Source organism: Xyrauchen texanus, chromosome 34, assembly GCF_025860055.1.
Source record: "Xyrauchen texanus isolate HMW12.3.18 chromosome 34, RBS_HiC_50CHRs, whole genome shotgun sequence".
Classification (NCBI taxonomy): Eukaryota; Metazoa; Chordata; class Actinopteri; order Cypriniformes; family Catostomidae; genus Xyrauchen; species Xyrauchen texanus.
In genome coordinates this window covers 33,903,487-33,917,191 of record NC_068309.1, presented here as the reverse complement: position 1 = coordinate 33,917,191, position 13,705 = coordinate 33,903,487, and the positions used below count along the sequence as shown (strand labels likewise).

At 44.2% G+C, this 13,705-nt stretch overlaps 1 protein-coding gene and 1 long non-coding RNA gene across 2 annotated transcripts in view; both read left to right on the top strand.

Moving 5' to 3' along the window:
- Nucleotides 1–3,579: 3,579 nt before the first annotated feature.
- On the top strand, nt 3,580–5,403 carry LOC127627400 (uncharacterized). Its single transcript, XR_007968544.1, has 3 exons — nt 3,580–3,666; nt 4,827–4,992; nt 5,325–5,403. It is a non-coding gene; the product is annotated as an uncharacterized LOC127627400 (long non-coding RNA).
- Nucleotides 5,404–6,025: 622 nt separating this feature from the next.
- Nucleotides 6,026–13,705, top strand: part of LOC127627926 (nuclear protein AMMECR1-like) — a 48,716-nt gene continuing 41,036 nt past the window's right edge. The window contains exon 1 of the mRNA XM_052104541.1: nt 6,026–7,400. Within this exon, the coding sequence (XP_051960501.1) occupies nt 6,964–7,400 (437 nt within the window). The 5' untranslated portion in view covers nt 6,026–6,963. The remainder of the gene's footprint in view (nt 7,401–13,705) is intronic.

Sequence of the window (13,705 nt, the reverse complement as noted above, 5' to 3'; positions counted from 1 at the left end):
TGTCACAGCTCGCCCGTCGTCTCCTCCTTTGGAGCCAGCAGCGACTCAAGTCACTGCGCGCCACTCACATCCCCGGCAACCTCAATGCGGTAGCGGACGCGCTGTCAAGACAGAGCTTTCCCGGCGGAGAGTGGAGGCTCCACCCCCAGTCGGTTCAGCTGATTTGGGACAGGTTCGGCAAGGCCCAGGTAGACCTGTTTGCCTCCCAGGAAACCTCCCACTGCCCGCTGTGGTATGCCCTGACAGAGGCTCCCCTCGGGGAAGATGCTCTGGTGCACAGCTGGCACGCGGGGCTGGGCAAGTACACATTTCCCCCAGTGAGCCTTCTTGCACAGGTGCTATGCAAGGTCAGGGAGGACGAAGAGCAAGTCACTCTGGTGGCCCCCTACTGGCCCACCCGGACTTGGTTCTCGGACCTCACGCTCCTCACGACAGCCCCTCCCTGGCGAATTCCCCTGAGGAAGGATCTTCTTACTCAGGGATGGGGCACGCTCTGGCAACCGCACCCAGACCTCTGGAACCTCCACGTCTGGCCCCTGGACGGGACGCGGAAGATCTAGCCGGCCTACCACCGACCATCATAGATACTATCAACCAAGCCAGAGCCCCCTCGACCAGGCATCTTTACGCCCTAAAGTGGCGTCTGTTCGCATACTAGTGTTCTTCCCGAGCCGAAGACCCACAGAAGTGCGCGGTTAGGTCAGTGCTCGTGTTTCTACAGGAGAGGCTGGAGAGGAGGCTGTCCCCCTCCACCCTCAAGGTGTATGTCGCCGCCATCGCGGCTCACCACGATACGGTAGATGGCAAGTCTCTTGGTAAGCACGACTTCATTGTCAGGTTCCTAAAAGGTGCCCGGAGGCTGACTCCCTCCCGGCCTAACCTGTTCCCCTCCTGGGATCTCTCGGTCGTCCTCACGGGCCTCCAGAGACCCCCCTTCGAGCCGCTAGATTCAGCTGGACTCAGGGCCCTCTCTCTCAAGACCGCCCTGCTGATCACGCTCGCCTCCATCAAGAGGGTCGGGGACCTGCAAGCGTTCTCTGTTAGCGACACTTGCCTGGAGTTCGGTCCGGCAGACACTTACTTGATCCTAAGACCGCGACCGGGCTATGTGCCCAAGGTTCCTACCACACCCTTCAGGGATCAGGTAGTGAACCTGCAAGTGCTGCCCCGGGAGGAGGCAGACCCAGCCCTTTCGTTGCTGTGTCCAGTATGTGCTTTGCGTATCTATCTTGACTGCACACAGAGCACTAGACGCTCTGAGCAGCTCTTTGTCTGCTTCGGGGGACAGCGGAAAGGGAACGCTGTCTCCAAACAGAGGTTTGCCCACTGGGTTGTCGATGCCATTTCATTAGCTTATCACACCGAGGCTGTGCCCCCCCCCCTTGCGGGTTCAAGCTCACTCCACCAGGGGTGTTGCGTCCTCGTGGGCACTGGCCAGGGGCATCTCCCTAGCAGACATCTGTAGAGCAGCGGGCTGGGCAACACCTAACACTTTTTCGAGATTCTACAATCTCCGAGTTGAGTCAGTATCGTCCCGTGTTTTCTCAGGTCCGAGCCCGTAGAACTCGGTAGCGCGCTGACGATCTGACCGGGTGAATCACTTGCGCCTAGCGCCCTTTCTCTCAACCGAGGGAAAACAGTGCACCTCCGTTCCCAGGAGATCCCATCTTCGGGTCGCTGGTTGACTCCTCCCTAGCCCTCGTGGGTCCGCAGTTCAGCGTAGGAACTCGCTAGGGCTGGGCGATATGGCCTAAAAATAAAATCTCCGATTTTATTTTTTTTAATTCGATTTACGATTTTTTCCCGATTTTCCCATCTACTTATTAAGGAAATCAATACGACAAACGGCAGACAACTTAAAGCAAATTTTGCTTTTATTTAATCAAAAGCAAGACAAATGTAACCCCCATTTCTGGGATGAAGTTTCTTGGGAACAAACTTCCCACTCTCACCGGTAGCCATGTTGTCGCTTGCTGTATGCTGTTGCCGTTTCGTGTGTGCTATGATGTTGTTGTTGTCGCTTGCCATACTGCTATGTGAAACTAACGCTACGGATGCTCCGGGGAGCCAAAAATGCGCCATTACACAAAAACTCGATTTACTTATTTTTTAAATCGCCCGCAACAAAAAATTCGAATTAATTCATTGAATCGATTTTTCGCCCAGGCCTAGAACTCGCCGACCCAAGCCACTGCGGGTACCTCAAGCTACCCCTGTACTGGTGGAATGACCTTCCCAACTCAATCCGGGAAGCTAACTCACTCTCTATCTTCAAAAAACGGCTAAAAACACATCTTTTCCAAAAGCACTTAACCGGTCACTCAAAAAAAAAAATTAAAAAAAAAACCAATTATTTACATTTCTTGTTGCACTTAAATGTGATTTGTATACTATTATGATGATAGTGAAACTTTGTAATATGGCACTTTTTGTACCACTGTCTCCCTAAGATGATTCGCTGATGTTCTTCCTCTTTTGTAAGTCGCTTTGGATAAAAGCGTCTGCCAAATGAATAAATGTAAATGTAAATGTAAATGTAGAGGTGCTTCACAGGTAAGGCCTCCTGTTCGGACTCCCCCTGTGTGTAATGCCACGGTACTGTCCCCTCACGAGCGGACCCCCGTGTCTCCCTTAGGCAGTTACAGCTGCCTCGGTCGCCGTGCTGTTCGCTACCCCCCCCCTACGAGGTTGGGTCTACCACCGCACCAACTTTTCCGCATAGGTCCTAAGTTAGGCCATCAGATGTATTTGCCATTTTTTGCCTCCCCTGCCGGGTAGGTGTGGCCTCCGCAGGGTCTTCTCTGCCCTGAAAGAAGGGCTAAGACCCCCTTCCCTCAATGCGTGTAAGGGCCCCGGCCGTAGTTGCTCTATGCGAGAAACATAGAGAGAAAAGAGGCCCAGCCAGGCTGGAGTCTGATGGCTTAAATGGGGCATTGGGGAAGGGTACTTGCAGCCTGATACAGTTGGTCGTCCTGCACGTAAGAATACCTGCTCGCTCCTGTATTAGCAGTTCACGTACACGGCTCAGCGCATGGCACTTTATAAGTGGACCCCTAGTGTCGCTTCTCTGACACAACGTGGAGAGAGCGACAGAAGGGGAACGTCTAGGTTACGTATGTAACCTCCGTTCCCTGATGGAGGGAACGAGACGTTGTGTCTCCACCGCCACGTCGCTGAGCCGAGCCACTGTTGTGGCCGGACCATTTCCGGCTCCTCAGAAAAATCCTGAATGAAGCGCCGCTTAAATACCCGTATGTCCGGGGGCAGGACATGCAAATACTGGCTGCCAACTCTCATTGGCCTTTTTTCATAGATCAGAGGTTGATATCGGCACTCAAGAGAGACCCCTAGTGTTGCTTCTCTGACACAACGTGGAGAGAGCGACAGAAGGGGAACATCTAATATTCGAGTTTTGGGGGGGCTCTTATTTTGGAAGACAACATCAGAATGTCCTGAAACATTGTAGTTCACACCTTGAGAAGGTGTCCTCCCCACCTGAGGTGAAATTGGTCTGTGGAAGCTAGGACTTTTATTTTTATGATTTTCTGAATGTATGGACAAAAAGGTAATATATGAGTTTTGGGGGGCTCTTATTTTGGAAGACAACATCAGAATGTCCTGAAACATTGTAGTTCACACCTTGAGAAGGTGTCCTCCCCACCTGAGGTGAAATTGGTCTGTGGAAACTAGGACTTATTTTTATGATTTTCTGAATGTGTAAACAAAACATCTAATATTCGAGTTTGGGGGGCTCTTATTTTGGAATTCAACATCAGAATGTCCTGAAACATTGTAGTTCACACCTTGAGAAGGTGTCCTCCTCATCTGAGGTGAAATTGGTCTGTGGAAACTAGGACTTTTATTTTTATGATTTTCTGAATGTGTAAACAAAACATCTAATATTCGAGTTTGGGGGGCTCTTATTTTGGAATTCAACATCAGAATGTCCAAAAACATTGTAGTTCACACCTTGAGAAGGTGTCCTCCCCATCTGAGGTGAAATTGGTCTGTGGAAACTAGGACTTTTATTTTTATGATTTTCTGAATGTGTAAACAAAACATCTAATATTCGAGTTTGGGGGGCTCTTATTTTGGAATTCAACATCAGAATGTCCTGAAACATTATAGTTCACACCTTGAGAAGGTGTCCTCCCCATCTGAGGTGAAATTGGTCTGTGGAAACTAGGACTTTTATTTTTATGATTTTCTGAATGTATGGACAAAAAAGGTAATATTCGAGTTTGGGGGGGCTCTTATTTTGGAATTCAACATCAGAATGTCCTGAAACATTGTATTTAACACCTTGAGAAGGTGTCCTCCCCATCTGAGGTGAAATTGGTCAGTGGAAACTAGGACTTTTATTTTTATGATTTTCTGAATGTGTAAACAAAACATCTAATATTCGAGTTTGGGGGGCTCTTATTTTGGAATTCAACATCAGAATGTCCTGAAACATTGTAGTTCACACCTTGAGAAGGTGTCCTCCCCATCTGAGGTGAAATTGGTCTGTGGAAACTAGGACTTTTATTTTTATGATTTTCTGAATGTATAAACAAAACATCTAATATTCGAGTTTGGGGGGCTCTTATTTTGGAATTCAACATCAGAATGTCCTGAAACATTGTAGTTCACACCTTGAGAAGGTGTCCTCCCCATCTGAGGTGAAATTGGTCTGTGGAACTAGGACTTTTATTTTTATGATTTTCTGAATGTATAAACAAAACATCTAATATTCGAGTTTGGTGGGCTCTTATTTTGGAATTCAACATCAGAATGTCCTGAAACATTGTAGTTCACACCTTGAGTAGGTGTCCTCCCTATCTGAGGTGAAATTGGTCTGTGGAAACTAGGACTTTTATTTTTATGATTTTCTGAATGTGTAAACAAAACATCTAATATTCGAGTTTGGGGGGCTCTTATTTTGGAATTCAACATCAGAATGTCCTGAAACATTGTAGTTCACACCTTGAGAAGGTGTCCTCCCCATCTGAGGTGAAATTGGTCTGTAGAAGCTAGGACTTTTATTTTTATGATTTTCTGAATGTGTACACAAAACATCTAATATTCGAGTTTGGGGGGCTCTTATTTTGGAATTCAACATCAGAATGTCCTGAAACATTGTAGTTCACACCTTGAGAAGGTGTCCTCCCTATCTGAGGTGAAATTGGTCTGTGGAAACTAGGACTTTTATTTTTATGATTTTCTGAATGTGTAAACAAAACATCTAATATTCGAGTTTGGGGGGCACTTATTTTGGAATTCAACATCAGAATGTCCTGAAACATTGTAGTTCACACCTTGAGAAGGTGTCCTCCCCATCTGAGGTGAAATTGGTCTGTGGAAACTAGGACTTTTATTTTTATGATTTTCTGAATGTATGGACAAAAAAAGGTAATATATGAGTTTTGGGGGTTCTTATTTTGGACTTCAATATATCATGCAGTGACAGGTTGTGAGGTGTGCTAAAATCTTTCTTTCTTTCGTTCTGTCTTCCTTTCTTTCTGACAGACAGACAGACAGAATAAATGAATGCATGTGAAATTGCCTTAGCAGGAATTAACTTGTTTTAGTTCTGACGGTCATACCGCAATAACCAGTGTATACGCGCACCGCGAAATATAGGTGCGGCTAGTTTGACCGCTCATTTCGAAGTGGCGGCTGGCTTGACCGCAGTAATGAGATGCTTGTGAGAACAGGCTGTAGGCCTACTCCAATTGTCTAGTGAGTTTGAAATTAATGTAATGACTGCAGACTCTTTTTAACATTTCGCGCTCTTTAACGGCTTTATTCTATCTCCATTAGGGTGAAGGCTGGAACTTAAACGCGAGAAATGGACGACTAAATGGAAATATACGTTCCAACAAATCAAAAATACCGGATTCCTGCGTCTTTTAGTGAAGAAACAGCGCCGTGTCCACGTACTCAAAGCGTTAGCGTAGCTGTGATTGTGAATACGTGGCAATGCGTATGATACGCAGGAAAATGTCGTAAATACGTCATGGGCACTGTGCACCAGCGTGAAAGTAGAGAAGAATACGAGGTCTGAGTGCTTCAGATGTTCGCATAGGACATTTTCTCCACCGCAACTGAGCTAATGTTAGCTGCCGCGAGCGGAACATCGAGAGAGGATCCTGCGGACTTCGGACGAACGCGGTGCTAGTATGCAGCTCAAAAATGTTCCCGAGTAATCGGATGACAACACTCCGAGAAATCGAAGGAAAACTTTCGAGTTCGCTTTACACGGTGGGATTGCAATAAGAGGTCGTGTGGCTAACTAGGGGTCCCTCCTGCGCACCGGTGAAGGCCGGTGTCAAACGACCGAGCAGTGGCTGTTAAAATGACTTGCATCCCGCTGATGCTGACACACGTGCAGATGAACTGCATCGATTGAAAGCCATTGTGACTGCGTCGGTTCACCCGGAGCTCATCTATAACCTGGGGTCGACTGCAAAGGAAGGCGCAGTGACTCGTTCATGAGGCGTGTTTGGGTCCTGCGTACTCGAGCTCCACAGTCCCACACAGGGAGAGCTGAATCTGTGCTGCGCCGCTCCATTTATTCGCCTATACGCTCTTTTCATGTATGGATGGACGTGTGCATGCTTTGACAGAGTGCTGCGTGCATCGTTGCAGTTGGCACAGCGAATCCCAAGGAGGGGCTGTCACTTTAGGAAATATAGCTAAATTGGATCCATTTAAGCGTTAATTTTGCGGAGGCTCCCTAAGAACATTGCGTAAGTTTGCAGCGTACGCTACGTCTTTTTGAAGGCACACAAAAAAATCGGGTGACTTTGCAGTCTCTCCCCTCTTTTTCTCTCTCTCTCGGAAAAATATAACGTATCTCCTCTCGGTTATTGCGTCTGTCGTAAGGAAGGGAAGGTGGAGCATTGTCCGTCTTACGTGCTGACGCAGTGGGATTTCTACGTGTGGTCGGCGTTTCGCCCCGCCCTTCCCGCGGTGACGGTGATGGGTCGGAAGCGGTGTGTCGGTGCAGATTGTTCGAAGATGGCGGCCGGGTGCTGCGGGGTGAAGAAGCAGAAGTTGTCGGGATCCCCCGGGGCGGGGGGTCCCGGCGGGACGGGGAACGGGGTTGCCGGGACCGGACATTGTGGATCGGAATTGGGGATCGGGTCCTCGTCGACCGTCATGGCCGGTAACGTGAACCGAGTGAACGGCCTGGGGGGTCCGGGTTGTAGCAGCAGCAACAACACCAATGCTCTGTCCCCAACTCCGGGAGGCTATAACTCAACCGGCCTCTCCCCGAACCTCAGTCCCGGCCCGGGAAATGGAACCAGGAAAATGGTCGTTTCGGCGGAGATGTGTTGCTTCTGCTTCGACGTGCTTTATTGCCATCTATACGGATACCAGCCTCCTCGAACACCCAGGTTTACAAACGACCCGTAGTAAGTAGCAAAATGGCTTTTTTTGTTGCCCTTGTTGTCATGTTTTGTCAAGCCAACAGATGGTGTGTTTCTCGCCTGAAGTTTCGAGTTGGGAAGTTTTGCTCGGACTAACTTGGCTTCACGTCTTCCACAAAATGTTTATTACTTGTGTCAAAGCCAAACGTTGTGATTAACGTTTCACTTGCTAACCCTTTAAACCAACTTTCCGGGTGAAAGTTCAAAAAAGGAAATAAAACAAATAAAAACGCGTTTCCTTGACACTTTGCACCGTTTCTAAACTCGATATCCTCTATATTTTTTATAGACATCCACAATACCGTGTTGATTAATTTAATTGACGGTTAAATCGCTGCAGCATTGCGGGGTATAGTGGCTATTTTTAAGTTTGAAATAGTAGTTCGTAAGGTTTGCTTTCAATAATAAGATCGTGTGTGAAATTAGTAGTTTTTTGTGTTTGCTGATAAGTGTGTTTTAACCTCTGAAAGAGATTCAGTGAGTGTTAAGTCTGCGGTTTATTCAAGCTAACATGCTAACCGACGCTAGCCCAAACCATTGCTTTTGAAGCGATCTTTGTCTTGAGCTTTTATTTAAGCTTACATTTGTTCTTGTAGACTTGTACATATTTTCCTCATTCGTATATTCCGTGCAAAGACCAAAATTAACATTTGGTTTTTATTTAACTTAAAGCGGATGCCACCGGTTAGCTAAAGTGAGCTAGTAAGCTAACAAAGCCCGATAGTTGTTGACGTTTCCTTCACAAATTTTCGGTAAAAACCTCCGCGCATTGATGACTGAATCATCCGTGGTCGTTAATGAAACGTTATTTTGAAAGTAAAACGCTGAAGTGACATCCATAGATAAAAACTGTTAGTTTGTTAACGGTCGATTTTCGTGCTTTTTTGTCACTCGCGGCGAACAATGCCTCGGTTATTTTAGACAATTTCAGTAAAGATTTCTCAGTGACAACTATTGTGTTTTTTTTTTTAGTTTTTTTTTTAAACGTGTGTGCGTATATGATAAATCAATGAAAACATTGTCCCCGGGCGTAAATGTGATTTATATGTTATCCCGTTAGTCAAGGGTCGTCGAGTGAATGCCTTAACTGCATTTCCTGCCTGTTGCTGATAGTAACACTGCCCCTATATGGACTATATATATATATGCATACATGCATATGGACCTAGGCTATATAGACCATTTACTCGCCATACTGCATCATAACAATAAGAAGCAATAGCTAATGAACGTTATTCAGACCACGATTGGCCTCTGCATTATATGGATGCACCGAAAAACAGAAGTGAAAGAGCAATAACAACACAAATGTCTCTCTGTTCCAAACGGGTTCAATTGTCTTTCGAAGGGAGAACAATCATAGTAGTCATGCTTCGAAAATGACTTAAAATGTGAGTTTCGGATAAACGCTCTTTTTGAGTTCCTACACATTTCAACCATCCAAAGATCTAAAAGTGGACGTTAAAGTCTTCAGAAGGGAATAGGCAGATAGGGATTATCACTAATGAAAGAAACGCACCCTGTATCATGGCAAACGCTAGAAATGTTCGTGTTTGGGACTGATCAGCAGTCTGTAAAGCAGTCACACCTGTGCAACAACATGCCTCTTAATTCTAATGCTTTTATCTGTATTCTGCCCATTGACTAATCCTCTTATCTCTCTGCCATAGTAACACCCATATCACCCAACACCCATCTTTGCAGTTGCATCAAATATCTATTTAAATTGTGTGTGTATATATATATATATATATATATATATATATATTTATAAAAATATATAGATATCTATTTTCAGGACACTTAAGCCTATTTTACCCACCAATTCGCTTTAGCGTAAAACATCCATATGTTTACTTTTACTGGTCCTATTCTTTCAATGATTATTCAATAGTACTTTACAATTTTTTATATATATATATATTATATATAATTTTTTTCGCATTGTGGTAATTTGAATTTGGGGGCAAAATATGCATAACTGTCATGAAAATAATGTCACCATGTAAAAACGTTTTCTTGACAGGTTTTGTGAGAATCACCTTAACATTTGATGTTATTACATGGATTTTGAAATCATAATTAGGTTATTACATGTTATAAATACATTACATGCATTGTAACCATACATTACTAGTCATATGGTACAATTCACCTAGTTACCGCACCAAACTGTTGTAAAACTCTCAAGATTTTAAAAAGCAAACATGCTGAAAGCCAATTTTTCCCTCCTTAGAACCAGTCAAAAGTCAGTATTAGATGGGTAATGTATTCTTTAAAGAAATTACGCACCATGTATAGGTAGAAATTGAGAAGTTAACACTGTCTAACAGATAAGGTTTTGTCAGAATTGGGAGAATTAGTGGTGGTAGTCAAATTATTAGCCACAATTTATAGATTGATGGGAATAATGCAAATTAACATCACTGTATGTGAACTGTATTAATGATTTTATAGCTGCCATGGAGTTCCATTTATAACTTCCTGCTGTTATTGCAAATTAAAAACACATTTTTATTACATTTTCTTAGGTGCTGGTAAGTAAAAAAAAATATATATATATATAAAAAAAATATATATATATATATATATATATATATATATATATATATATAGAAAAATGTAAAATATGTGGCCAATTCTTTTTTTTTTTGTTATGGGTCTTTAAATATTTTGCCAAATCTGATTTTCTGGCCTGACCAGGCTAGCAGAAAAAAAATCTTTACTGTTGAGCGGTGCTAATGTTCCCTAATGATAATCAAAACACTTGCTGAATTAAAATCTCCATTACCACTGCTGCTAAAAACTAAACACCATTTGAGTTTTAGGTCTGAAAGTACTAATTATACATCTATATAATTGCCTCTATATCTGCAGTGTTTTGCTTCTGTGTCTTTTAGCTTAGTGACAAAATAGAATCTTTAATGCAGATTTAACTATAATGCACTGCCATGTTTTTCATCGTCTTTTGAGACTGTGAAGTGTTTAACTTCAATTAGCCACTCAAGATTTCTGCTGCCCACAGAGGATCTTTAAAGAACATTAAAAACATCAAGCAGTGTACTAAAGTGCTTTTGTTTTATATTATGCTTTATTTCTGAAAGAGCACAAACTGCTCTTGAGGGGATAGCTGGGGTTGTACTCAATGTGACAGTCCTGCAAGCTCCTCTCCTTGACTTGTCATTGGGCATGTTCTCTTTCAAACAGAGGCATGGCTGTGAATTGGAGTCCGTCTATATAGCTGTGCCCCTAAGTGGTTGGATCTTCACTGACTTTTCTCTGGAACCTGAATCCAGAAAACAGTTGAAAATATAGTGCCAATGCATCAAGTGACAAACCTGTTTGGCTGTTTCATATTCATTGTCAATGTCAGACCGTTTTCATTTACCCACCCTCATGTTGTTCCAATCTGTTTACCTAGTAGTTTTGTGTGTGGAACAGACACTAATTTAAATTGATGTTTACTGCAGATCCGTGAACCAGTTCTGAATAATAATAAAAAACAAAACAAAGATGTTTATGAGATTCGGTAACATTAACAGTTCTTGAATGTGCATTTTCCCGCCTGATGCGGACACAACACTGTACTTATATACTCTGACAATGTTTCCTGCAGCACAGTTCAGTGGCAGTGCTGCCCCACTACTGAATGACAGGGCAAAAGATCTCTTGGGGGAAAAGCAGAGGAGAGGGGGTGGATGTTTTATGATCAACATCTCATGGTGTGATTGGAAGAGCATATATTGAGTCACTTTGCTCCCCTGATCTGGAATACCTCACACTATTGTGTCCAATCAACCATTCTGGCTATCGAGGGAATACACTGAAGTCATTATTACAGCTGTGTACATTCCCCCTCAAGCTGACAGAGAACAGGCATTCAAGGAAATTTATGGGACTTTATGCAAGCAGGAAAATGTGCACCCTCAGGCCAGGTTCTTTGTAACTGGGGACTTTAACAAAGCCACCCTCAGAACGATAGTACCAAAATATTCCAGCATATCACATGCAAAACACAGAAAAATAGGATCTTAGACCATTGCTACTCTTCCTTCCGGGATGCATACAAATCCCTTCCCCGCCCAACATTTGGCAAATTGGACCACAGTTCTACATCTGAATGCTTACAGGCACAAATTGAAACAGGAAGCACCAGCCCTCAGAACGATCCAGTGATGGTCAGACCAATTGGACTCTATGCTTCAGGACTATTTTGTTCACTTTGACTGGGAAATTGTCTGGTCTGCCTAAGATGTCATCAAGGTCTTCTGTGACACGTTTCATCAGGAAATGCATAGAAGACGTGGTGCCAACCAAAACAAAACAGACCTTACCCTGACCAATGGTGAAGTTTGTGCGGCCATGGATGCTCCCGCAGCCAATACTTCAGAAGTTAGTACACTCGTAATCCAATCCTTCAAACAATTGGATACGCAAGGTCAAGGTGGCATTCCGGACCATGTACGTAAAGCATGTTTGGACCAACTTGTGGGTGTTTTTGCTGACATTTCCAAATCTCTCCCTCTAACTGTCTACATTCCCCACATGTTCCAAAATGTCCACTATTGTGCCAATTTCAAATCAAACAAAGATAATTTGCTTAAATGACTGACGCCCTTTTTCTCTGACCTCCATCATCAGCAAATGCTTTAAGAGGCTAATCGGAGACTACATCATCTTTGTGCTACTTGCATGATTGGACCCGCTGCAGTTTGCTTACAGGGGCAAACGCTCTACAGACGGTACAATAGAATACAACCCACAGACTGCTCTCTTTCTTCTGGACAAAAAGAATACATATGTGAGGGTGCTGCTTGTGGACTAAAGCTCTGCATTCAATACCATTGTGTCCTTCAAGCGTCATTGTGTATCCAAATATTCATATTGCCCTACTATGTAGGATGCCAAAAACTGTATGCCAATGGAGTTGTATGTCAGAATCCTCAGTATTCATGAAGTAGGAAGCGAAAAATACCTGGTTGATCTACTATATCCGGCGAGTTTTTGAAGTGCGGATTGACTGCACACTTAATAATCCCTCAGGAGCTGAGGCGTCGTCACGTTCAAAACACTGTAAAGGAAAAGTGGTTAATTGCAAATAAAACAGCCTCCTTTAACTGTAAATTCTATATATACCAAGAAAGTTGTTCCTTGTGCTAAAATGGGGCTTGTTTAATAAAACCAGATCAGATAGTTTTTTGCGTACGTTATTAAACGTCATATTGTCGGGTCACAAGACAATGCCCAAGCCCCTGGATGAAGTATGTCTGAAACCTATTCATATTACTCTCATGCATACCTAACAGAACGTACTGTTTTACCGGCTGAGAAGTACGTCCATCATCAAATACAGTACATACTATGACAGTACGCAGTTTTGTAAAAATAGGCAGCAACATCCCCCACCCCCCACCCTCAACACTGGAGCCCCGCAGGGCTGCATTCTCAGCCTTCTCCTGTACTCCCTGTACACCCATGACTGTGTGGTGACACAAAGTTCCAACATCATTGTCAAATTTGCTGATGACACAATGGTGGACTGATGGTAGGCCTAATTACCGACAATGACGAGACCCTAACACACTGGGGCCTGAAGATCAACTTCTCTCTCAACATTAAGACCAATGAGCTTGTGGTGGACTTCAGGGGACAAGGCAGAGAGAACAGCCGCATCACCATCAACGGACACCAGTAGAGAGGTTCAACAGCTTCAAGGTCCTCTGTGTTCACATCACTAATGACCTCACATGTTCAACACTCACCAAGAGTGTCATGAAGAGCACACATCATGGGGCTATTACCACATCCTAAAATCCTTCTACACTTTTACAGTGGAGAGCATCCTGACTGGCTGAATCATCCCCTGGTATGAAAACAGCAACGCCCTTAATCGCAAAGCCCTGTAGAGTGTGTTGCGAACAGCCCAGCACACCATTGGAGGTGAGCTTCCCTCCCTCCAGGACATCTACACCAGGCAGTGTGTGTGGAAATCCAGCCATCCAAGACGTGGTCTGCTCTCCAGCCATCCAAGTCGTGGTCTGCTCTCGTTGCAAACAGCAGGCAGACTGTGCCACAGCATCAGGTCCCACACCAGCTGGCTGCAAGACGTCTTTTCAGACGGCTGAACTCTATGAACACATAACTGCCTCACATCCCCCATCACCTCAGCACGACAGCATCAGACTCGCACTGAACTCTTAAACCTTTGCAATTTACACTCTCACAACCTATGCTGCTTACTATACTTCGAACACTGCACATCCTGACCGTTCTAGTACTGTGCATCTGTT